The sequence below is a fragment of the Camelus ferus genome, chromosome 3 (genome assembly GCF_009834535.1).
Source record: "Camelus ferus isolate YT-003-E chromosome 3, BCGSAC_Cfer_1.0, whole genome shotgun sequence".
NCBI classification, from domain to species: Eukaryota; Metazoa; Chordata; class Mammalia; order Artiodactyla; family Camelidae; genus Camelus; species Camelus ferus.
This window is the reverse complement of record NC_045698.1, coordinates 82,017,374-82,042,904: the sequence shown is the minus strand read 5'-3', so window position 1 is coordinate 82,042,904 and position 25,531 is coordinate 82,017,374. Positions and strand designations below refer to the sequence as shown.

Genomic DNA, 25,531 nt, shown 5'->3' with positions numbered 1-25,531 from the left:
ATCTTAATAATGTAATAGTAAGCTAAACTACAGGAGACGCTCTCATTAAGCAGATGGTGGAAAAGAACTTAACAATAAACCACAATTTGTTAGATATTATATATCATCATAGTGATGCCTTTATTGTAATTAATGCTTTTCACAAAGAAGTGTGTAATTAACATGCCAATGTTTTGATTAACTAATAGAATTTTCATTTAAATCACTTGAAAAGATGAATGATAAGTTTTGGGGAAATCCAGTTTTAATTTGAAATCAAAATCTTTTCCTACTGAATAGAAAAGAAGTGCCTATAATTTGATAAGAATTCTTCACCTTGTATTCTTTTCCCATATTATTTTTACTCTTCATTGAGTTATCAGTGTTTCATCACTTTTGAGTGGTAATTTTTCAGCCTTTTATGTGTCACTAAAAACTAAATGACTTGTCAAATTCGGTATTTGACATTTACGCACATATATTTCGTGCTATAAAATGCACATATGCACATGTATTTTATACTGTATTTCTGGGGGAACATATTATATCATTAATGGCTCTTACACAGGATTTATGTTATCTAAATTGTGTTTGAATGGATTCATTTAAGAAACATCAATTCACTTTTTGAATTTGTCTAAATTTCTTAAATAGTCTAAGAAAATAATTAACAGATGTGATGATATCATGCTTTATGATTTCAATCTATACTACAAAGCTTATAGTAATCAAAACAGTATGATACTGGCACAAAAACATACCCATAGATCAATGGAACAGAATAAACAGCCCAAGAATAAACTCACACTTACACAGTCAGTTAGTCTACAACAAAGGAGCCAAGATTACAGAATGAGGAAGAAACAGTCTTGTTAATAAGTGGTGTTGGGAAAACTGAACAACCACATATCAAAGAATGGAACTAATTCACTATCTTATACCATATACAAAAAATAAACTCAAATGGACTAAAGTCTTAAATGTAGTACTTGAAACTGTAAAACTCCTAAAAGAAAACATAGGCAGTATGCTCTTTGACATTGGTCTCAAAAACATTTTTTTTTTTGGATCTGTCTCCTCAGACAAGGACAGCAAAAGCAAAAGTAGACAAGTGGGACTACATCAAACTGAAAATCTTTTTGCACAGTGAAGGAAACCATCAACCAAATGGAAAGGCACTTTCTGAATGGGAGAAGATATTTTCAAATGATGAGTTCAATAAGGGGTTATTATCCAAAATATATAAAAACCTCATAAAATTCAATATCAAAAAACCCCAAACGATTCAATTTAAAAATGGGCAGAGGACATAAATAGACACTTTTTCAAAGAAGACATACAGATGGCTAACAGGCACACGAAAAGATGCTCAACATCACTAATCTTTATGGAAATGCAGTCAAAACCACAATGAGGTATCACCTCACACCTCTCAGAATGGCTGTGATAAAAAAAGACAAGAATAACAAGTGATGGCGAGAATATGAAGAAAAGGGAACCATAGTACAGTTTTGGTGGGAAGGTACATTGGTACAGACACTATGGAAGTCAATATGGAGCTTCCTCACAAACTAAAAACAGAACTGCTAAATGGCTCAGTAGTTTCTCTTTTGGATGTTTAACTGAGGACAACAGAAGCACTAATTCAAAGAGATACATGCATACCAATGTTCATTGCAGCTTTATTTACAATAGCCAAGATATGGAAGCAACCTAATTGTCCATGAATAGATGAATGAATAAAGAATTTGTGGTATGTATACAGAATGGAATATTACTCAGCTATTAAAAAACAAAATCTTGCAATATATGACAATATGGATAGACCTAGAGGGTATTATGCTAAGTGAAATAAGTCAAAGACCAGTACTATGTGGAATCTAAAAAATAAAACAAACATAACAAAATAGAGACAGACTCATAGATGTGGAGAACTAACTGGTGGTTGCCTGAGGAGAAGTGGGTGAGCAGATGGGTGAAATAGGTGAAGGGAATTAAGAGGTACAAGCTTACAGCTATGAAATAAGTTATGGAGATGTAATGTACAACACAGGGGATGTTATCAGTAATATTGTAATAATTTTGTATGGTGATGGATGGCAACTAGACTTATCCTGGTGATTATTTTGTAAGGTATAAAGATACCGAATTACCATGATATACCCCTGAAAGTAATATAACATTGCAAGTTAATTATACTTCAATTAAAAATGTTGTGATACTCTGCAACTCATAATTTCTTATTGTTTAGGTATCCTGTACTTTGTATTCTTGAAAGGAACAAAGCAACCTATTGTTAACCAACTCATTTTTTTATATCTGCCACTTTTACTGTCATAAGATCAATTAAACATTGCAGATAAGTTACACAAGTGCAGAGGTAGAGGAAGATGTGAAAATACATTGAAAACATTAGGTGGAGAAAATAGTCATGCTGAGTCATACAAGAAATGAAAAAATTTTATTTTAAAAGTATTTTCAAAAATTGTTACAAATTCTTGGTCTATCTCTTCCATTACATAGTGTTTGGGAATATTTTAAAGAAATATCAAAGATTTAGATACAAGATTCAATACCTTGGGGGATTATTGTACATTTTAATAATCAAATTATATACTTAAAGGATGAAAGGGTAAGGTACTGATATTTTCCTTATCTATATAGATGATGTCTTTAATGAAAATTTTTCTGCCCTTTTTTTTTTCTCCACAGGATTCTGTTAGGAATATTTTACTTACCTGGCAAAGTAACTTGTTCTTCTGTAATTCAGTGAAATTCTCTTCTGGTTCTTTCTCCTGTTTCTAAGACTGCTTTTTCTCTGCCTAGTCCATAGCTTTTCTTCTTCCATTCTGCAAAAGCTGACATTCTTCTGGCTCTGTCCTAAGTTTCATCTTACCTTACACTCTTTGCCAGGCTACTCATCTGGCTTTATTGCAGTAAAGCTGACTTGTTTCACACTTATTCATTAGATTGTGAAGAAAGCATTGTGAATCATCGCTAGCACTATCCTCATTACTATCAGTAGCATCAGTACGACCCTCAGCAGTATCTTTGCCTATATTGAGTGCTTACTGTACAGCAGACATTGCTGAGCACTTCATATACATTAGCTCCTTAAAGCACAATCATTTCATAAGCTATTTTTTTGTTTGTTTGTTTTAGGCTCTGAGAGTTCAAGAATCTTGTTTGAGATCATACCTCTATTATGTAGAGTTAAATTTTGGTATGTCTAACTTCCCTTCTCATGCTTTAGGTACTGTGCTTTTCTGCCTCCTAATTCAAGCACACTGTTTTAATTCAAGGTAGTAGAAGGGATAGGCATTTTTAATAAAATAAAAAGACATACAATTTAACTCAGAGTAAATTTTAAAATGACAAAGGACCTTGGGAAGTAATTGTATAATATGTGCTTTATTTCACGCCTAGGCTAATTTATGGTTAATTTCCCAGTAGCTGTTTCTGAAGCCATGACAGCTTTTGAAATGAATAGAAATGATAATTTGTTCAATGAAATTTATCTTTGGTGAAAAAATGTTTTACTAGCTAGAAATTATAAAATTAGTTATTACTTAGATGAGACTAGTAAGTCAGTTTTTAATATCCTAAATCAGTTTTTTGTTCTAAGTGTATAATAAAGGGTATAAATTGATGTAAGCCCAATATGAACAAATGCATACATGTAGATGTGCTAAGTTGGAGAATTTAAATTTTAGGGGATATTACAAAAGTTAGTTTCTTTAGTACTGTTCAACAGAGACTCCATTAAATATTGCTGGAATAAATAGAAACTATGGGAGCAGAAAGTAATGCCAAGATTTGTAATCTCTAGTGACTTCCTACTTTCTGGCTTGTTTAGTGATGTAATGTTTTGTTAATTTATTAAAATCACTCTGAAATTATTGTAGCCAATAATCTTAAGAAATTTTTGCTTTCATGTCTTTATTAAATATTTTTTTATTTGAGAGGAAGCTTAGAAACTCAGAAAAGACCTTGTTTCTATTTAATTATGAAAAGTTATTATATTTCAGTATTATTTTAAACTTTAGATTAACTCTGTCAATCTTAACTTTTTTGAAAAATAATTGTGCCTTAGAATAAGGAGATAGACTATTTGACTTACAAAGATTACTTCCAATTCTGTGATCTCATGAATGTATGTGTTTTTTATTTTCCTTCTGTAGATATTTCCATACCCATAGTTCTCAGTGACTTCAGCTATGCTGTGGACTACTTGGAGTTATGTGAAAAACAATGATAGAGTAAAGATTTTTATTAATAGGAAAAACTACTAGTCAAGATATTTGGCTAAATATGTCTCTCCACAGAATTTTAATTTTGTATCATTATTTAAAGTTACTCAAATTAGAAATTTGTAGTGTTTAATTTTTAGGCCCCGAATTGTTTATTGATGTTTTTTATATCAGAGTTTTTGTATGTTAGAGAAGCAATGTATAACTTTATTTCTCATTTTAATGTGTAAGAAAGTTCTAAATTTTAAACCTAATGTATTGTACAAGTTTTTTGGTAATTTTGGAAATGTGCTTTACCATAGAAACTGTATTATGAAATGAAGTTTCTCAGGTCAACTGAGAAAAAAAAGAGAGTTTGTGATTTGCAGATACTAACTAATATTTATAAAATAGATAAACAGCAAGGTCCTACTATATAGCACAGGGAACCATATTCAGTACCATCTAATAGCCTATAATGAAAAAGAATATGAAAAGGAATGTATCTCTGTCTCTATCTATCTGTCTATCTATCTATCTATCTATCTATCTATTTATCTATCTATATCTATCTATTTCTGAATCACTATGCTGTACACTAGAAATTAACACAATATTGTAAACTAATAATAAATAAATATCACATATGAGAAAAGTAACTTAAACAATAATGTGCTTTGGAAGTAGCATTAATATTATAATTTTATCTGTAACTAATGCCCCCTTTAATCTTACTTTTGTCAGATTTTCTGAGTTTCAACGTTAATCCTGAGATCTTTACTTTCTGTAAAAACTTTGCATACTTCATAGTTTGGCAAGGCTGGAGCAAGACGTAGATACTGATATTTGTGAGTAACTTTCTTACTTGTGTAAGGGAAGACCCCTCCCCCTATAGCATTGGTTTTTTTTTAACTGTGTTCATAAGGCTCCTAAAATTCTTTAGGAATGCCTCAGCTTTACTTTTCAGCAGAACAGCTTTGTGTTCATTTGTTTTATATGTTGGCATTAGCCTAAGGGTTCATCCATTTAATTATTAGCTTGGTTATGAAGAGCTCAGGCTCTCAAATAGACTTTAGAAATTGACTTATCTGCTTTACCATGATTGATTTTGGAACCTTGAGTAAGTTACTTCACCCCTCTGTACTTTGTCTTCCTCATTTGTAAAACAGAGATAACAACAGTACCTACTTTACAGGGTCTTTGTGAGAATTAGATGAGATAATACATGTACATTTCCTAGAATAGCGCTTAGTATCCAATAAGTACATGAAACTTTGTATGTAAGTGGCCAAGTGTTTGTTAGAACTGGCAACTGTCTGATGTCAAAGCTGGACTCTTACCACTGTTAGATAATAGTGTTGAACTAAACTGAGGAAATGGAAGGAGTGAAGTGGATTGAGGGATTGGGGCTAGAAGAAGAGGTTTAGTACCTCTATTTAGTACCTCAAGGACAGTTTATAAGCTCAGATAATCAGTCTTGCTTGTGAAAGATCATAGAAGAAAGACTGCTTCAGAAAGAGGGTTTTTATGTGTGTCCTCCATTGGTCAGGACTTCAGGATGTTAGTAAAAAGTTTATTTCAGCCTGTTCCATACTAGGGTTGTTTCAGAAAGCCTGCAGAATAGATTGATTTTCCTGGATACCTTTAAGGAAGCTGATCAAGTGATTAGAAAATCTTGTGACTTTCTAATACTAATACTATGCTAATAATATGGTAGATCTTAGTTATATGTTCTCTTTTAATATATCCAGTTAGTGGATAATTTTCAGAGAGACAATTTGTGAAGGATATTTTAGTCTTTTAACAGACAATAAATTTCAAATTCTGTTTTCATACAGCCATGTGAACCATAGTAAGAAATAAAACTCCCCTCCCCTGAAATAACAAATTTCTTTTAAAAATCAAATTAATTCCAGTAAACTAAATCCATTGTGAATTTTGCATGTTTCCTCAAGATTTTGTTTTAATCAGATGCCTGATATAAATTCCTCCAGTGATAACTTGGAATTGAATATTGAAAGCAGTAGTTGACTGTACTTTGTTATGCTAGTTGACCTGATGATACATCAAAGCTGTTAGTAATTATAGTTAATCAACATTATGAATTATTCTTACAGTTATTTAATCATAGGCTTTCTTTTATGATTGTACATGTTTCTCAACCATCTTCTTCCACTGCTTTCCTTCCCTGCATCTATTTTTTTACTTTTTCCATTGGTAGAAATGCAGAGTAATTTTAATATGATCATATCTACAACATTATTAGTCAAATATACTTTAAAAATGTATTCCAAAATCACATACATTCTATAGTGAATCTTTTATGATGCCCACTTTGCTTTCCTTCCTCTCTTCCTCCCCTTCATCCCCTCATCTCTTTGAGGAAAGAAAGGAAATAAGTTGCAGAGGAGAATTCTTTGAACAAAAAGCAATCAGAGTAAAAGAACCATATTTCTCATAACACATCCTTAAATGTGATTTCTGATCAGAGTATGGGTTAGGAATATGGCTTTATGAATGTAAGATTACTTGAGTTTCATTTAATTAAAGTAGGAAGCAAAGGGCAAAAATGCTGACATTCAATTTTCTGTTGCCTTTCTCATGTCTCACACTGTCTCAGCTAAAATATCTCAGTGAAGAAAAGTATCTGTAATATGCTACTTTTTAATCTAAAAGAGGATATATATATCTATATATATATACACACACAAACACACACGTGTGTGTGTGTTTGTATGTGTATCTCTGTGTTAGTATACTCTCACACCCACACGGACACACACTTTTCAGTTTATAATAAGAAATAATAGAGGAATAAACTGTAAAGGAAAAGCTGGACTGGTCTAACAAGATAACTCACAGGTCTAGGAATGTGAAGGAGAGGCTGGGCTGGACTAACAAGATAACTCACAAGTCTAAGTATTGGAATACTGATATGAGTTCTGCTAGACTAACTTGTAAATCTATATAGGTTAATTAGTGTTGGTTTGCTGTTCATGTTTTTTTGCTAGCCAGCTGGGTTTTCAAATGTACATATCTGGGTTTGGAATGTTGGTTTGCTGCCTCCCCACCTCCACTTTTGTGATGATAATGCTGCTTAAGCTGTTCCATGCCTATTGGCCTAATACCCCAAGCTTGTACTTTACCCTGTAAAACCTCATGCGCATGTCTTGGAGGTGCTCAGAGCTTCAGAGCAGAAGCCCCTCTGAGCCCGCCTGCGTAATACATCTGAGTACTCCAACCCTCCAAGTGGTGCTTGTTTCTTGACTGGCCTGTCGTTTCCGTAACAAAACCATAAAATAAAAAAACCCTATAGTCAATTCTCCAAAGTGAATTAATCACTTCACTCCCACTCCAATTTATGAGACTTTCGTTTGCTCCATATCCTCCCCATTTGGTGGTGTTAGTCTTTTTTATTTTAATTGTTCTAATGAGTGAGGTGTTTTCACAGTGTGATTTTAATTTGCATTAACTCATGTTGGGTCCTGTTACATGCACCTATTTGCTATTTGTATATCCTCTTTTATGAAGCGTCTATTCACTCTTTGCCCAATGGGAGGGGGTTACTAGTCTTTTTATTTCTTTTTGGTAGGAATTCATACATATGTTGAATGTATTTTCTTAGATACATGTGTGACTATCTTCTTGCTTCTATTTAACAAAATAGTAACGAAAAGATATTATGTGTAGTAGATATTGATACATTTAATATTTATAAACTGGCAATTTGGGAAGGAAGTTATAGTAATTACTATTTAAAACAGACCTTATAGTTTTAAACTTCAAAATTATATTCTATTATTCTGTTTTTGCTTTCAGGTGCAGTTAAAAACTAGCATTTCTAGTCAGTATGTAATTCGGACACAACCAACTAATACGTGCCTTTCTACTCTGGAGTGTGCAGCTATTGCTCTTTCTATCTTGGAGAAAAATAATTACATACAAGAGGTATGTCTTTGGAAAGCTATGTAGTTTTTGAAAGTAGGAGTTTAGTTAGATTTTATCTAGAAAACTTAAAAATACAAGACTTGTTAAATTTGTAGCTCAAGTGACAAGTAGACTATATCTGTGATAGAAACTTGTTGTACTTTTATAACCTTCCTTTCCCCTCTGGTGTTTTTCTATTAGTTTAGCATTCCAGATTGCATTATTTAAATATTCATTCTAAGCTGCGCAAACAACATTTGTAATATGCTAAATTGTTTTTAAGTAGCACATTAAATACAGTGTTTTTGGCTAGTTCTTTCTTTCAATATTCTGTATTTCTGTTTCAGTATTTGTGTTCTCTTGTACTCGAATTTTTTCTTTTTAATTAAAAGAACATTTTAAAGCAACTTTTTTCCCCCCATTGGTGCTTTTATTTGAGGAGGTATACCAACTTCCTGTTTATCTTATTAACCTTGCTTAAAGTATAAAAAGATATAATTCTTTTGAGAAAAAAACCTGCCGAATATGAAAAGGTTGTAACCTGCAATCATCATTTTATTTAATTTCCATGAAAGCCTGATGATTTCATATATAATTCATAATCATTAGTAAATAATAGTGTTTCGGTGAACTTACTAACATCTCAATCTTTTGGAACATATAAGAAACTTTACACTTACGGCAGGAGAAAAAATAGCAAAATAAAACTTAAATTGTTAGCCTTTTTTAATCACTGAAAAATTTTGATGAATGCAATTCAAGAAGAAAAGTCAGAGGATAATGAGCATAATTAGATGGAGTCTTATAGCTTCCTCCTCTAAAACACATACATACACACACACACAGAGGAGGTACTCTTTCCTGCCTTCTTTCTCTCTCTCTCATTTTACACCGTGGTTTCTACTATAAAAGTGTGCCAGATAAAAGCTCAGTTCAAGTAACTGGGTTAGTTACCAAGAAAATGAACAAAAGACCTCCAGAGCAAGGAGAGTTAAAGAATGCCAGAAGCAGCACTGAATTGCCTTCTTCCTCTCTCCTCCCCTGAACCATGGAATGTGTCAGAGTTGGAGACTTTCTGCTTTTGAAAGAAGAAGGCTTTCATGAGTAGGCTTTTTTTCGTTGTTTATTTTGAGTATCTGTGTGAATAGACTTTGTTTTGGGTCTAGGCAATTTCTCTTTCTCTATTCTCTCTCCCTTGAGCGAAAAAAAATTCTTGAGGGATTCTAAATCCCTCCTGCAGATGACCAGGGAGTGTTCTTACCTACTCCCATGGACCGTACCATCAACACAGCACTTAACACACCCCAATACTTGTCTTTCTGTTTTGTTTATTCACCATCATCTTTGTGTGTTGTTGAGCAGAAAACACTATTTTTAGGCATCTTAAAGGAAAGATGAAACCCAGTGCTATTGCTTAAGCTTGCTTTCTGTATAGTCTCTGTATTTTCCTTTCTGTTGGAAAATCTAGGATCAGCTAACATCAGACATAGGACTCATTGAAAGTTCAAATCTTAAGGGAAAAATATAATTTTATTTGGCTATAGAGTTAAATTTTCTCTCCTCCTTTTGGGTTATGAAAAGAACCTCCTATGTACTTATATTTCTTATTCCCACAGTTGGAGTTGGATCTTTACTGCAGTCCTAAACAGAAGCGTTAGTGTTGCTAATGGTGGTGCTTTAATAGTAGTAGTTGTAGTATATTAGGGCTAGGGTTTGGGATAGGGTTTTTACCACTATTACGAATGCTGCTACTGCTCCCCTCTTTCCAGTTTTATAAGATATATTATTCTGGTATTAATGTACTGTCACAGCAGGAAACTTAGCTTATGTGTTTAGTATAATATCTAACAACAGGCAAAGTTTAAGGTACAGAAGGGTGTCAGGACCTACCATTTCTTCAGCTTTTGTTATTATTTTCTGTAGATCAAGTTGAACATAAAATCCCAAAGCAATAGTGAGGTCCTAGAGTTCTCATTCTGGTTTGCATTGGTCACCAGGAGTAGTCATAGTATAATGGCCAGCAGTAGAAAAAGGATGTTTTACAATCAAATGTGTGATTCGGGGGGTGCTGATAAGATGATCGGCAGGAGCATGGGCATTAGAAAAGCATTTAATGAAATATCCCAAGTTGCTGATGATTACACCTGGCAAACAGTTAGCTTTCTTAGTGGGGGAACCCCAAGTCCCGCCTATTTAAATCTAGCTACAATAAAAAAATTAGTATATTCCTCTGAGAAACACAATTAGCATCTGCTCTGAAGTAGGTGTTTTCTCTCTTTCCTGGGGAGGGGAGCTTTGACATGCCTTTTTTCCCCGAGAACCTTTCATTGGGAGCATCCTAATGAAGCCTTATGTTGGTAGGGAATGATGGTGGTAGATAGTAGTAATATTTCAGCTGGCTTCATCCTGTAGAGGTAGGGCTCCTCAAAATAAGGAACTTGTCATAGAATAGCCTTCTTAGTCTGTTGATTCTTTCTTATCTTTTATTTTTGAATAGTTTTTCAAACACTTGGAAATAGCTTGATACAAGCTTTGAAGCAGGTTTGAATTAAAATTTCATCACTTATCATCATCAGTTTTTGCCAGTGGGCAATTCATGTAATCTCTTTGTGTTTGTTTTCTTATCTGTAAAACCAAAAAAGTAGTCACCTCGTAATATTATTGTGAGACTCGAATGGGATAATGTGTTTAGTTGCCTGACACAAGGCACTCAGGAAGGTTTCATCCCTCTGCCCTTCCTTGCCTCTCTGATTCTTGCCTATAGAATGACAGAAAATTGAAATGAAAGTTGGTGATTTTCATTCTGCTATTATAATATTTACCAGAGTTTTTCATACCTTAGAAGCCTTGAGCTTGGAATCTTTTTTTTTTATTATTATAGAACCTTTTCCACTTATGAAGGTTTGCCTTATGAACTTTTATAATTAGATGTGGCAAAGCTCTATGCCATAATCTAAATGCCTTAGCTCTACTCATCACTACTAGTTGGTAGTAACTGTCTTTTGAAACTATCACTTTGCACTTGCAGACAAAAGGATTTACAGAACACTGATTTTCCCCCAAATAAACTTTTAGAAACTAACTGATTTTGCAAGTAGACCATATTCTTTGTTCTTCTGAACCAGTACACCTTTGATATAGCTTCACATTGCCTCAGATATGATTTATTAATGTATAGAGAAACATTATCATTTATTATCAATCAACTGATGTGCTGAATGCTTTAAATGTATCTTAGTGCACCATAATAATAACTTTATATAGTAGACATTATATTCCTCATTTTACAGATGAAGAAAATGAGGCAGATCGAGGTTGTATAACTTATCTGGAAACACATAGCTAGTAAGTGATTGCATTAGTCACTTAAAACTCCAAAATCAGAGTGGCATAAGCCAACAGAGGTTTATTCCTCTTTCACAATGTCTGTCCTGTGGAGTTACCAGGGGGAAGCTCTGCTAATTATATTCACTTAGGGATCCAGGCTTGTGAACATACCATCTAGGCACATCATTCTATTTTTTATCAAGGAAAGAATAAGGGGACGTGATGAATCATACACCAGAGGTGACACACATTATTCAAGCTCACATTTCATTAACCAAGTCAAGTTATATGGCCATGCCTAACTTCAGAGAGGGCTAGAAAATGTCAGTCTGATCATGTACCATGAAAGAGGACTGGTGTATCTGTAAACAACCCTAGTGACTACCATAGAGATGGAGTGGGGATCTAATCCAGGTCTGTCTCCAAAATTCATCCTCTTGCTTCCAAAAATTGACAGAATCTTATCTTCAGGAGGTGAAAGTTGGAGGTCTATAACCATAGGAAGACTTATATTCTTCTATCTATGAAGAATCTAATTAATGTCATAAAATAGCCATAGAACCTTTAATTGTTTCAATCTGTATATGGTCCTAGGTAAGTTTCCTAGCTATGATGTTTCAGAATCCAATCACTTCCCTATGTTAACCCTTCAAAGTAACATATAGTCATTTTTATATTTCTTCTCTTGCTTGAAGAATTGAAGGTACTGAAAGAAAGTATGAGAACACACTAAGGGACTTTCTACAACACTGTCAGAGCCTTTCCAAGATGTTTGTCTCTTTCTTATTGGTGTGTATCAGTTAGGAGTTAGAATGGGTTGCAGAGCCCTTACTGCAGTGATTGAACCATATAGGGGTTTCTTTTTTCTGCAAATAAGAAATGCTGAAGTGAGCATTCTGAGGCTAGGGATGCAGCTGAACAGGACATCAGGGACCCAGATTTCTTCTGTCTTTCTGTCCATCATTGTATGCATTTGGCTTTAATCTACATGTTTATTGCCCTGTAGTCACATAATGGTTGTCTTACGTCTAACAATCACATTCCAGGCAAAGAAGAAAAGGCAAAAGCCTGTACCTGCTAGGTCTGTTTGCTTTAAAGAATGTCTGTGGAAGCCCGACCCAAGGACTTCCGCTTACATCTTGTTGGATAAACTGTGTCTGTCGTTAATCAGTGTAATATTATTAGCTGGAGACATTGCCACCTTGAATAAAATTTTGGTTTTTTTAATAAGGAAGAAAAGAATGGATATGGAGAAGTAGTTATTAGTGATGGCCACAATTTTTGTAAGAGTTCATTATTCATTTAACCTGCTAAGCCATTTGGTACCACTTCTTTGGTGTATGTGAGAGAATACATTTTCACCTTGACATTGTCAAATTTTTGTAGTTAAATCTTTTTCCTTTTATTATTTTTTTGAAATCTGCATAATCAAGTTTTTGCTGCTGTTATTTAAAAGATTAAGATCAGTGGCCTCAGGCCCAAGGAAAGAATCTGACTCAAATATGTTTAAAACACTGGCTTACTGGGTTTTCCCCCCGATTTTTGAATTTGATTAACTTTGAGAAGGACATATGCTCCGGTTATCTTACCGCCTCTACCATTTTCTGTTATCTTATGGGTTCACATGTTCATGTTACATGTTTGGCCCTATAATATTTGAATTTAGGCAGGTATGTATTAGTTAGAATTATTTCAAATGCACCAAAAGCTAGATATCTAAGTTGTATGTAGGCCATGGACTAGTGTGAGAGAATTAGTAAACTGACTCATTGCTGCCATCATCTAATTGTTACCAAGTAGCAGGAAGCTTGTATTAGTCTACGACTAAAACGAACTAATTTATACCTAAACGTCTCTTTTATTCTGCTTGTTACAGATTGGTTATTATAATGGCAACAGTTTTTGTAGTATTTGAATATATTAGTATATAAAACTAAATTTAGACTGTCACCTATATGGAAAACTATTATTTGTGTCTTCTTACTGGAATTCTTTAGTGATGTGTACGGTATGAATTTAAAGAAATTATTCATTTAGAAGTTATCATGTATTTATTAGAGAATTTATTGCTTTTCATAGTTGAAAGCTAATGATAATAAAACATTATAATTCCTATTTCTGAAGGAAAAATTTAGATAGAATATCATGATATGTCACAATTTTTTTAGTATCTTTTTTTTATTTTAACAGACTTTGCTTCGCCCTCTTCAAGCTTTATGCTCTTTCCAGCTTCAGCATGGTGCCCAAATTCGCCTCAGCAAGGAACACCTTCTGAAAAATGGATTATATCCTAAGCCCATGCCAAAGAACAAGCGCAAACTCAGGAAAATGGAACTGTTAATGAATAGTGTTAAAATCTAGTACAATTGTTCTCATGGTGCTAGTTACGAAGTTTCAGCTGAAAATATCAAGTAAACTTTTTATACAGTTTAAGTCTGTGGGTTTTTGTCTAAAGGATGGGAGTTACATAATAAACTTACCCAGAAGAAAGAAGTAATCCAAATAGCCATAAAAGCAAACAAACAAAATTCCCTGACTTGATAAATAGCGAGATTTCATACTGTATTTGTTTTTAAAATGTGCCTCTAATACATTTTTTCAAATCAGTAACTTGAAATGTTACTAGTTGTTGAGCTGAGTTAGAAGTTCTTGTTTATAAAATGAAATGGAAGGAAGTTGGTGTGCCTGATGGGGACAGTAATGTTTCCATTAATGTTTATAAATAATTAGACCTATACTAGAGGATATCCACATCAGGTTGCAATCTTTACGTGAACTTTATAGTTTGAAATAAGTAACAAAAGAAAGTAATAATCAAGTAATTTAGATTGAATATGTTTATTTCATAAGTATTCTTTAGGGACTAAACTTGAACTCAACTAAAGTGATTTAAGTGTGTTATTAATTGCCCTAATTTTTAAAATTAAAGTATAATTGACATTATTTTCAAGTGTGCAACATAATGATTTGATATTTATATACATTGGAAAATGATCACTATAGTAAGTCTAGTTAACATCTGTCACAATACATAGTCACAACAATTTGTGTGTGTGTGTGAGATGAGAACTTTTGAGATTTATTCCCTTAACAACTTTAAAATATGCAGTATAGTATTGCTAACTATAGTCACCATGCTATACATTACATCTCCATGACTTACTTATTTTAAAACTAGAACCTTTTGACCCTCTTCACCCATTTCACTTCCACCCTCACTTCCACCCTTGCCTCTGGCAAACATCCGTCTGTTCTTATCTAAAAGCTTGCCTGTAAGTTTGGTTTTTTTTCCCTTTCCCAGATTCCACATATACATGACATCATATGATATTTGTCTTTCTCTGTCTGACTTATTTCACTTAGCATAATACCCTCAAGATCCATCCATATTGTTGCAAATGGCAAAATTTCATTATTTTCATGGCTGAATAATATTCCTTTATGTGTGTGTTTATGTATGTGTATCACATTTTCTTTATCCATTCATCCATTGATGGACACTTGATTGTTTCCATATCTTGGTTGTTGTAAATAATGCTGCAGAGAACATGGAGGTGCAGGTATCTTTTCGAGTTACTGTTTTCTTTGGATAAATACCCAGAAGTGGAATCACAGGATCATATTGTAGTTCTATTTTAATTTTTGAGGAGCCTCCTTACTGTTTTCCATAGTGGCTGCCCAATTTATGTCCCCACCAAAAGTGCACAAGTGTTCTGTTTTCCTACATCCTCACTAGAACTTATTTGTTGTCTTTTTGACAGCCATTCTGACAGGTGTGAGGTGGTAACTCATTGTAGTTTTGGCTGCACTACTCTGATGATTGGTGCTGTTGAGCATCTTCTCATGTACGTGTTGGCCATCTATGTTTTCTCTGGAAAAATGTTAGATTCTCTGCCCATTTTTAAATTGGACTGTTTATTTATTTATTTATTTTTTGATGTTTAATTGCAATAATACTTTATATATTTTGGATATAAATCACTTATTAGATACATGATTTGCAGATATTTTCTCCCATTAAATAATATGCTTTTTCATTTTATTAATGGTTTCTTTTGCTGTGCAGAAGCTCTTCAGTTTGACGTAGTCCCACTTGTTTATTGTTACTTTCATTGCCTGCCTTTGGTTTTGGTGTCACATTCACAAAATCATCACCAAGAACTGTGTCATGGAGCTTATCGCCTATGTTTTCTTCTAGGAAGTTTTATGGTTTCAGGTATTGCATTTTAAGTCTTTAATCCATTTTGAGTTGATTTTTGTGTATGGTGTAAGACAGTGTTCCAGTTTCCTTCTTTTGCGTGTGGCTTTATGTGGTGCTTAGTTTTCCCAACATCATTTATAGAAGAGACTGTCTTTTCACCATTGAATATTTCTGCTTCCTTTGATAGATTAATTGACCATATAAATGTTGTTTTATTTCTAGACTCTCTATTTTGTTTTGTTGATCTATGTGTCTGTTTTTGTGCCACTGCCACACTGTTTTTAATTACTATAGTTTTGTAATATAGTTTGAAACCACGGGGCAGGATACCTCTAGCTTTGTTCTTCTTTCTCAAGATTGCATTGTCTATTCAGGGTCTCTATTGGTTTCATACACATTTTAGGATTGTTGTTGTTCTTCTGTGAAAAATGCCATTGGAATTTTGATAGGTATGACATTGAATCTGTAGGTTGCCTTGGATAGAGTCCTAATTTTTAAAGAGGTGCATGTAATTTTGAAATAGCACACATTTTTATTTGTACTTAGGTTGGATAAATTTAGACTTTTTAGTATTCATTGAACAAGTTTGACTGTGATAAACTAGTTATATTGAAGTCTTCATATGGAAATAACTGTAGAATATAAGATAATTGTAATTTCAAGAACATATTTAAATCTTTTTAGTGGGCAAAAACTTTCAATTTGAGAGAATAAATTTTTTCCTACCCTCTTGGGAAAATATTTATGGAGATTTTATATAGAATAAGAGGCATATATTGTAGTATATATTTATAGCTAACTCAAATCGACCCTGCAGTTATGTACACATTTTGGCAAGAAGAAAAGACTTTGTTTTTTTCTTTATTTATGACTTCTAGAGTTTCCCATATCTAGTCTTAAGTTGTAAGGAAAAACTACATATTTGATTTAGAAGCAATATATATGTGTGTGTGTGATATGTGAGCATACACCAATAGCTATTTCTGATCATTTTCTTCCTTATTTATTTATTGTCAGCATGGATTAGATCCTTATTAAAAGCTTTAATGCTAGTCATAATTAGAATGCAAATGAGTGGTTTGGGGAAGCGATGCAGAAAATATTTTAAAATATTGAAAGTTAGACTTCTATTGTTTACTCTTTTGGGGATTTAAAAACAAGTTAGCTTACTTGTGGTCTGAAACATCTAATATCAAATGATTAAGTATAATAGAAAAGAAATAGTATATAATAATGTATAATGTTTCTTAACAAATGGGTTAAATAATGTTGCAGTAAATTTTTTCTTGTTAGAATTAAATTTCATAAGTTTCCTTTATTTATTGTTAGTGCTTTTTTTTGAAAAAGAAAATTCCTACATAAGACACCATTTCTTTTTTCTTTTTTTTATTTAGTTATAGTTCGTTTTATAATGTTGCATAAGACACCATTTAAGTTTTCAAATTTTACTTCAATGTTTGTGTATTTTTTAAGAATAGTTGCTACTATATTTTAAATACATCATTTGGGGGTATTTTTTGAATCCTTAAGAAAGCTTAAAATTTAGTGTTTTTGGAAATGTATAACATTTTTTTAAAGAAAGTATATTGTAGTTTTCCAAATTACTTTATTGACCTCTTAAATTATTTTACTAATTAAAAAAAATTTTACTGACATTGTAACAAGATGGTTCCATTTAATTTTTTCTAGTATATGGAGGTTTTTTAGTCACTTGCTCTCATTAAGCAGTTTTAAATTCATTTTAAAAACTATTATTATTAATATTTTTAGTTAGTAAAATTTTTCAAAGTGTGTAGTATTATGTGAGGATTTAACTTACTCTGGCTTTTAAAAGTTGTTACTTTTTTTTATTATATTAGTGGGCTTTTAAACTCAGGTGCTTTGTATTTGGTTGATTTGCCTGGACTAGTTCCAGGTTTTATGGATTTGTAGCTGGTAGTAGGCTTTACATGTATATTGTACAGTTTGAAGTGGGGTAGATTGTTTTGTGAATTGCTATTTAAACCATGTAACTCAGAGGAAAGTATTCCTGTGTACACAAAGTGACCGTGTGTTTAGTCGGCCTAATTGTGGTGGGTTAAAAATGACTGTGTAATGAATGATGTCATTTTGAGAGTTTTGTGCACATGTGAGTATAAAGGGTTGAGAACTACAGTATATGAAACAAGTCATAGCAGTTTTCGCCAGCTTAGATTGCAAGATTTCTTAGGTGGGACATGAGAGTTATGTTAAGAAAAGTTATTTTCTCCCACTTTAAGACCCCAAACCCAGTTTTCTTTAGCTGTGACCATCACAATGTTAGGGTCTTTCCCACAAAATTTTGGAAAAGCAAGCTCCTCACCACCACCATTGTTAGTAAATTATGTGGAAGTGCCCTTCTATATAGCTTCCTCAGTTTCTTCATCACATATTCCCATTTACTGCCTTAAATTGGCTGTTTAAAAATGTGGTCGTGTTATTAGAGAATCCTTTCCATTGAATGATGCTAAATTTGGGGGAGGTAAATTGTTGATCTTGGATACAACTTCATTGGTATGGAAGTAAATTACTGATGCTCTAACTAAAAAATTAGTTTTGACTTAATGAACTCAAAGTTTTATATAACTGGACTTTTACTATGTAGATTTATTCCTTAAAAATAGGCATGAGTAGATATTTTTATAGGTAACTAATAACTGTTTTAGATACAGTGAAACTATGCATCTGTGTTCCAAAACATAGCATAAATCACTACCTCTTAATTTGTTCAAATGTTATTTATTGGATTTGCTAGTGTATTCTCCCTCTTTTCTCTTTTTCCAGCTTTACTGAGGTATCTTACAATTGTAAGATATTTAAAGTGTACAACATGATGATTTGATCTACATATACATTGTGAAGGGTTTGTTTCTTCCCCATCAAGTTAATTAACACATCCATCACTTCACATATTTACCTTTTTTTTGGTGATAAAATTAAAGTTCTACCCTCTTAGCAAATTTCATTTATACAGTTCAATGTGAATAAGCTGTAGTCACCACGCTCTTCCTCCATTCTTTTCACATTTCTTTCTTCTTCCTAGGCTCCTGCTCTCTCTCTTTTATCACCCTCATTGTCCACTTTCCTTTTCTACTATCCTTATCCTGTGTACTGGTTTTTAAAAAACTTTTTACACATTATTTGCGTATTCTTGCATATTTTTCTTTATAAAAGATCCTGTAGTGGTCTTAGTAGATTATAATTTTATATTTAAAATTTGTGCAAGAAATCAGCCAGCACTCCATGACTGACCGTATGCTGATGACTTGGCTCCCTTAGTCTATTAAAAAAGACCTATTAAAGAAACAAGCAATTGTTGTTAGTCTTTAATAACTATTCATTTGAACTAAGAACATAAGAATTATATTTTTAAAGAAACTTTTTAGTGTAAGGAGTTAAAACTGAAGTAGTTATCTTTTGAGTAAGAAATTATGATTTACTGTTCTTGTTATTTAAAAGTATATTAAGGAATTAAAACTTTTTAAAAGTATAATCTGCCTCAGAATTACTTTCATCACAGGTGTACTCTTCACTGATTTTGCATACTAAAAGCATTTACCCATTTCTGTCTCCAAATATGCTGTTTATAAGGTGAAAAATCTCTTATTACATTTTTTGTATATATATGTGATTCTATGGAAAACATAGTTTATATGAAAAAGGCAATAATTTATAATATGAAAGAATCATCATTTTACAAATATAATTATATTTTGGGGGGCTTCATTAAATACTTTTATTTCTAAAATTGCTTCTTTCTTCATAGAATCAACTGAAGAAATATTTTTAAAAGTACGTGAAAAACCTTGATTCTGGATCTAAAATGTAAGCTTGCCTTTTTACATCTCTGAATTATCTACAATTATAGAAATGAAACCAATGTTTTAACATCATATTTTAATACTTACTTTTTAGTAACTCTCAGAACTCTTGCAAATTCAAATTCTGTATGGTAGACAATGACATATATTTTCACCAATGACATATATAGTCTTCTATAAAAGAAAAATATTCGTTTAGTGAATAAGGTAAAAGTAAAAATTAGTAGAGAAAATATGTATCTTTCAGGCATAATATATGAACAAATTGGCTATTCTCTTAATTATAAAGTGTTCACTCAGTAGGTTAAAGTTGGAAAAATAGATTATGATGTCACTTTGATTTTTAATTTGTGCTAATTGATTTCATTACTTTTAAGAGTACTGGTCTTCATTTTAGCTTACAGTTTGTTATAGTAATAGTTTTTAAGGGAGAGGGTGTAGCTCAAGTGGTAGAGCACATGCTTAGCATGCAGGAGGTCCTGGGTTCAATCCCCAGTACCTCCTCCAAAAAATAAATAAACCTAACTACTTCCCCCCTCAAAAAAAAAATTTGTTATAGTAATAGTTTTTAATTAGAACTAACCATTGGTCATTTATAATACCTAATATTCAGTAAATTATTAATACAATGTTTAACAATTTCCATTTTAAAAGGCAGTTAAATTATTAATGACTTAATAGTTATTCTGTATAATGCTTTTACTATTTTTTGTTGATAGTTTATTTGGATTATTTTGTTTTATTTTGTGGTGATTCTCAGTAACATTATGAAAGTATCATAAATACTTAATTTGAAATATATGAACTATTGCTAGTATTTATCATCAGAGAACAAAGTCTGTTAGGTAATATATCTCTACATGCATCTACCATTATTTTGGATAATTGGACATAATGATGTTAGTAAAGTGAAATAGGCTTAGGTTTTAGTATATAGTAAAAGTATCTGTAAGATATGTCTTTTATGTCTTATTAGTGGATAGATCTTGATTTACTTAGTGTTTCTCATTAATCAGTCCAATAAAAATTTATTTAGTAGATATTTTTATTTTGCTCTTAGTGTATGTCACTATTTTAGGTACTAGAGAATCCCTGTGCCACGAAGTTGAAGTTCTGCTGGCTGGAGACAGAAGTAATAAAATAATTTCAGGTGTTGATAAGTGCTATGGAAAAGGGTCCCATAGTGGAGTGTGATGAGACTTCAGTCACAGTATTTGGGAAAAGCCTTGCTGGAAGAGGTGACTCTTCAGTTCTGTGCTGAAATGACGAGAAGGATGCAACACATAGATAATCTTAAGGGGTTTCCCAGAAAAATAGTAGTTCAGAGTGATCAAAGGACAGGTTTGTTTTTTTTTAAGAGATACATGATATTAAGGATAGGTACCTGGATAGATTGGTAGACTTGATTGAAGAAGAAATATGAAATACTTTTTATCTGGTTGCTTTTTTTCAGTGAAGAAAGTGGTAAAGTTATCAACTGAGTATGAAGGGGGATATTGAGATGTGTATATGGAGAGAGAGGACTTGAAGTATTTATTTGGAGAGAGGATTGACCTGAGGAGGAAGTAGGATTGTTTGGCATTGTTGTGTGTCTCTTTCAGATATTTGAGTATAGATTTGAAGTAGATCTGGTCAGCATGGTCACATGAATTGTGTATGTGTGTGTGCTCCACATTCTGTTGTGGTGCATAGTCTTAGAGTAACCAGATGATTGGATTGGGATGTTGTTAGATGAGCGCAAGAGAAGGAGAGAGGGTAAGGGAGTTGGGGGTACTGTGTTACAATGCTAGACATAGAATCTAGGCTGGATAAGGAGAGAAGAAGGACATCTGGACCATGGAGAGTGAAAAATTGGTATGGTCATTGATTGAAGATCTTAATGAGGTCAGAGAATTATTGGAATGGGTGTTCTAGATAAATAAGCTGGAAGGTAAGGGTCAGAGAACAGGAAGTTTGAAATTGAGATTTCAGAGATGGTACATTTATTACTGACAACAATTTCCAGGGTGTGACCTTAGAAATGATGCTAATGTTTGGTAGAGGACTAGATGTTTAGAGCTAGGTAAAGAATCAAGAGGCTGTGGAATTGGATGGATAACTTTTGGAATGTGGAAGTCCCCAAGTATAATAAAAGTAGTGGTGGAAAGTAGGTGCTGAATTCATCCATGAGTGATTGGAAGTGACTGGAAGGTAATAGATAATGTCAACAAGGAGGGTAAGGGGTAATAAAGTCTGGCAAAGCATTTCAAAGGTGCTAGAGGTTTATAATGAAGAAGGAGGGGAGAGCAAGTGAGTTTAATAGAAAGCGACAAAGACCATCAAAGAGAACTACTCTGCCTCCTGACTTTGAGATATGAAGAGTGTGAGAGGAGACACCTGCCCTTGAGAGGGCCACAGGGGAAGCAATGTCCCAAGGGAACAGCAAATTGCAGTTATGGTAAGGGAAACATTCAGAGTATAGGAGAGCTTACTGATAATTAGGTTGAGCATCTAATTTATTATATAAATGAGGACACTTTTATCTATTAGATGTGATATGGAAGAGCAGTAAAGTGATACAGTAATGTGCAAATGGTAATACACCCTATTGATGACTGACCATGAATTTTAAAAGTTGCCGTGGAAAGATTTGTACATTGTGGGTGTTTCTTCCACACCTGCAAGCAATTAACTCAGTTCTCTGAAGACACTGACCTAATGTCCCACAAATTTAACTCAATTCTAATACTACCTGGGGATAGCAGCAGATCTCACAGGTTATAGGCTTGGTCTTACAAGACATTCCCCTCCACTTCACATGCCAGTCTCAAGTCCAGGTTGTCACCCGTGCCTTCTGACCAACTAGATAGATGCAGATTAGTAGTTCTGATGACCCTCTCCTTGTAATTGATTAATTTGCTAGAGAGACTCACAGAACTTGGAGAAATATTTTACTTACTAGATTACAAGTTTATTATAAAAGAATATAGCTCAAGAACAGCCAGATGGAAGTGATGCATAGGGCAAGATATGTGGGAAGAGGCTTGAAACTTCCATGCCCTTTCTTGGCTCGTCGCTCTCCCTGAATCACCTTGTATTCACCAGACTGGAAGCTCTCTGAAGCCTGTCCTTTTGGATTTTTATAAAGGCCTAAGTACATAGGTATGATTGATTAAATCAATGCCCATTGGCTATTGATTAAGCCTCCTGCCCCTCTTCTCTTCATGGAGTTATGACCTCCAGAATCATCCATGTTGTTGCAAATGGCAGAACTTCCTTCTTCATTGTGACTGAATAATGTTCCATTACACACACACACACACACACACACACACACACACATGCATTTTCTTTATCCATTCATCCATTGAAGGACATTTAGGTTATTTCCATATGTTAGCTTTTGTGAATAATCCTGCAGTAACATGGGGGGACTGAAACTTCCAACCCTCTAATCATGTGGTTGGTTCTTCTGCCACCAGCCCCCATCCTAGGTGTTTTCGAAAAGTCACCTCATTAACATTACTACAGGTGTGGTTGAAAGGGATTTTTTATGAAAGTCAAGACATCTTTATTGTTCTTATCACTTAGGAAATTCCAAGGGTTTTAGGAGCTCTGTGCCAGAAATGGGGAAGAAGACAAAATATGTATTTTTTGTTATAAATCACAATATCACAAATTGTAAGGATGGGAAGAGTAGAAAATGGAATGTATTGGAGAAGCCTAGTGGTGAGTCTATAGGATGGTAGATAATCTAGGAAGTTTGCATTTCTGATGGAGTTGAGTTGACTGGACATGTAAGGTATTATGGGATTCATCCTGAAGTCAAGACATGCAGTCAATCTTTAAATCCTAAGGATGACTTTTTAACTTCATAGAGGATTAATTGACAAATATAATTGTTTATGTTTGAAGTGCACAATGTGATGATTTGATACATATATACATTGTAAAATGATTACCAAGATTAAGATAATTAACATATCCATCACCTCACATAGCTAACATAGGTGACTTGTGTGTGTGTGTATAGGGTGAGAATGCTTAAGATCTAAAATACAATATAGTGACTTGATATTTGTATTTATTGCAAAACGATCACAACAGTAAGTCTACTTAACATGTCACCATACATAGTTATAATTTTTTTTGCTTGTTATGAAAACTTTTAAGATTTACTTTCTTAGCAACTTTCAGATATACAAGTATTTCTAACTATAGTCACCATGCTATATATTAGATCCTCAGAACTTATTCTTATAACTGAAAATTTGTGTCCATAGCCCACCATTCTATTCTGTTTCAATTAAATCAGCTTTTTTTTTTTTTTTTTTTTTTTTTTTAGATTCCATGTATAAGTGCTACCATTTAGTATTTGTGTTTCTCCTTCTGGCTTATTTTACTTTGCATAATACCCTCTAGATACAGCCACATTGTTGCAAATAGCAGGATTCCCTTTTTTTTTTTTTTTAATGGCTGAATAATACTCAATTGTGTATGTATGTGTATGTGTAAATATATATTTTATTTTATCTGTTCATCCACTGAAGGGCATTTAGGTTGATTTCATATCTTGGCTATTGTGAATAATGCTGCAGCAACATGGGGCTGCAGATTTTTCTTAAAGATTCTGGTTTCAATTCCTTCAGATACATACTCAGAAGTGGGATTGCTGGATCATATGGTAGTTCTATTTTTTTATGTTTTTGAAGAAGCACCATACTGTTTTCCATAGTGGCTGTACCATTTTACATTCCCACCTGCAGTGTATAAGGATTCTCTTTTCTCAACATTCTTGACAACGTTTGTTGTCTCTTGTCTTCTTGGTAATAGCTATTCTAACGTATGGGGTGATATCTCACTGTGATTTGACTTTAATTTCCCTGATGACTAGTGGTGATTAGTGAAGTAAGATCCAACTGTACATTTTAAAGAAGCACCAGAAACTTTAAATATAAAGACAAGGTTAAACATGAAAGGATGGAAAGAAATACACTATGCAGACCTTGACTTTTTTTCATTTTCTAATCCATTTTATTTATTATTCATTCAACATATATGTTTAACACCAGTAGGTGTCAGGCACTGTCTTAAGTATGATGATGTATGTAAAAAATCTAGCTATTAGGATTTTCCATTATTTTGAAGTTTAGATAGGAAAATTTGAAAGTAGTAAGACATGTTCACATAAATGTTTGTTCCTAAAAAAATCTTGTTCTTAAAAGAAAAAAGACAACTTGCCCAACCTGGCTGTCTAGTTAATTATCTTTTTGTAGTTATTGAAGGGCTAAAGAAAAAAATAGTACTTTTAATCACAGTGGTAGGCATCAGTAGTCTAAAGTAAATCCTTTAATCCTGTCTGGATCTTTATAAGGAAGGATATAACAACAGTCATATTTTATGTATACTTGTTTGGTTAAAATATTCGTCTCAATCCTCGTGATCTAGTCATTAATTCTTTAATTTATTACTTACAAAACCATGTCACATCTACTTCCTTTTTGAATGGGGAACAGAATCTGATTTTTCCCCTTGAACCCAGGATGTTATTTTCAACATGTGGTGAATCAATGTCAGAAATGAATAAAAGCTTCATTAGATGTTTCTTATAAAGAAAATTAATTTTCTTTTCTTAACCTACTTCACTTTATTATCATCAGAACATAGTTCAGAAAGAGGATTTTAATATATGTTGACAGGGCCTTCCTGCAGAGAGGTTGTTCCAGTTGACTTGCTGATTTCTACAGGAAAATGCCTTGCCTCGTGCATAATTCAGGTAAGACAGCAGCGAGGGATTGGACTGGTCAACGATTTCAGTGAGGAAATCATGTTGAAACCAAAATATTCCATGTAAAATGTATGATATTCTTAATGCTCATAGTTAATATTTAATAAATACAGTCCTGAAGGATAGTCTTTGAAATGCAAGTTCAGCTACCTGACTGGTATTTCTGTATGCCACAATTAGAGCTGTCAAAACAATCTCTTTTAAAATAGATCCAGAAAGAGCTTGAGTGCTTGTTGTCTGGAGTTGTACCAGCATTACTTGA

At 33.1% G+C, this 25,531-nt stretch overlaps 1 protein-coding gene across 5 annotated transcripts in view; it reads left to right on the top strand.

Moving 5' to 3' along the window:
• The window catches only part of DTWD2 (DTW domain containing 2), a 150,305-nt gene extending 135,909 nt beyond the window's left edge, over positions 1-14,396 (top strand). For 2 of the 5 annotated variants that reach the window (XM_032476556.1, XM_032476558.1), the window contains 2 exons: positions 4,953-5,056; positions 8,028-8,156. In XM_032476556.1, the coding sequence (XP_032332447.1) occupies positions 4,953-5,044 (92 nt within the window). In that variant the 3' untranslated portion in view covers positions 5,045-5,056; positions 8,028-8,156. Of the gene's footprint in view, positions 1-4,952; positions 5,057-8,027; positions 8,157-13,652 lie in introns of those variants that run through there. The other 3 variants (XR_004318658.1, XM_032476555.1, XM_032476557.1) reach the window with 3 other exon arrangements.
• The last annotated feature ends 11,135 nt before the right edge of the window (positions 14,397-25,531 follow it).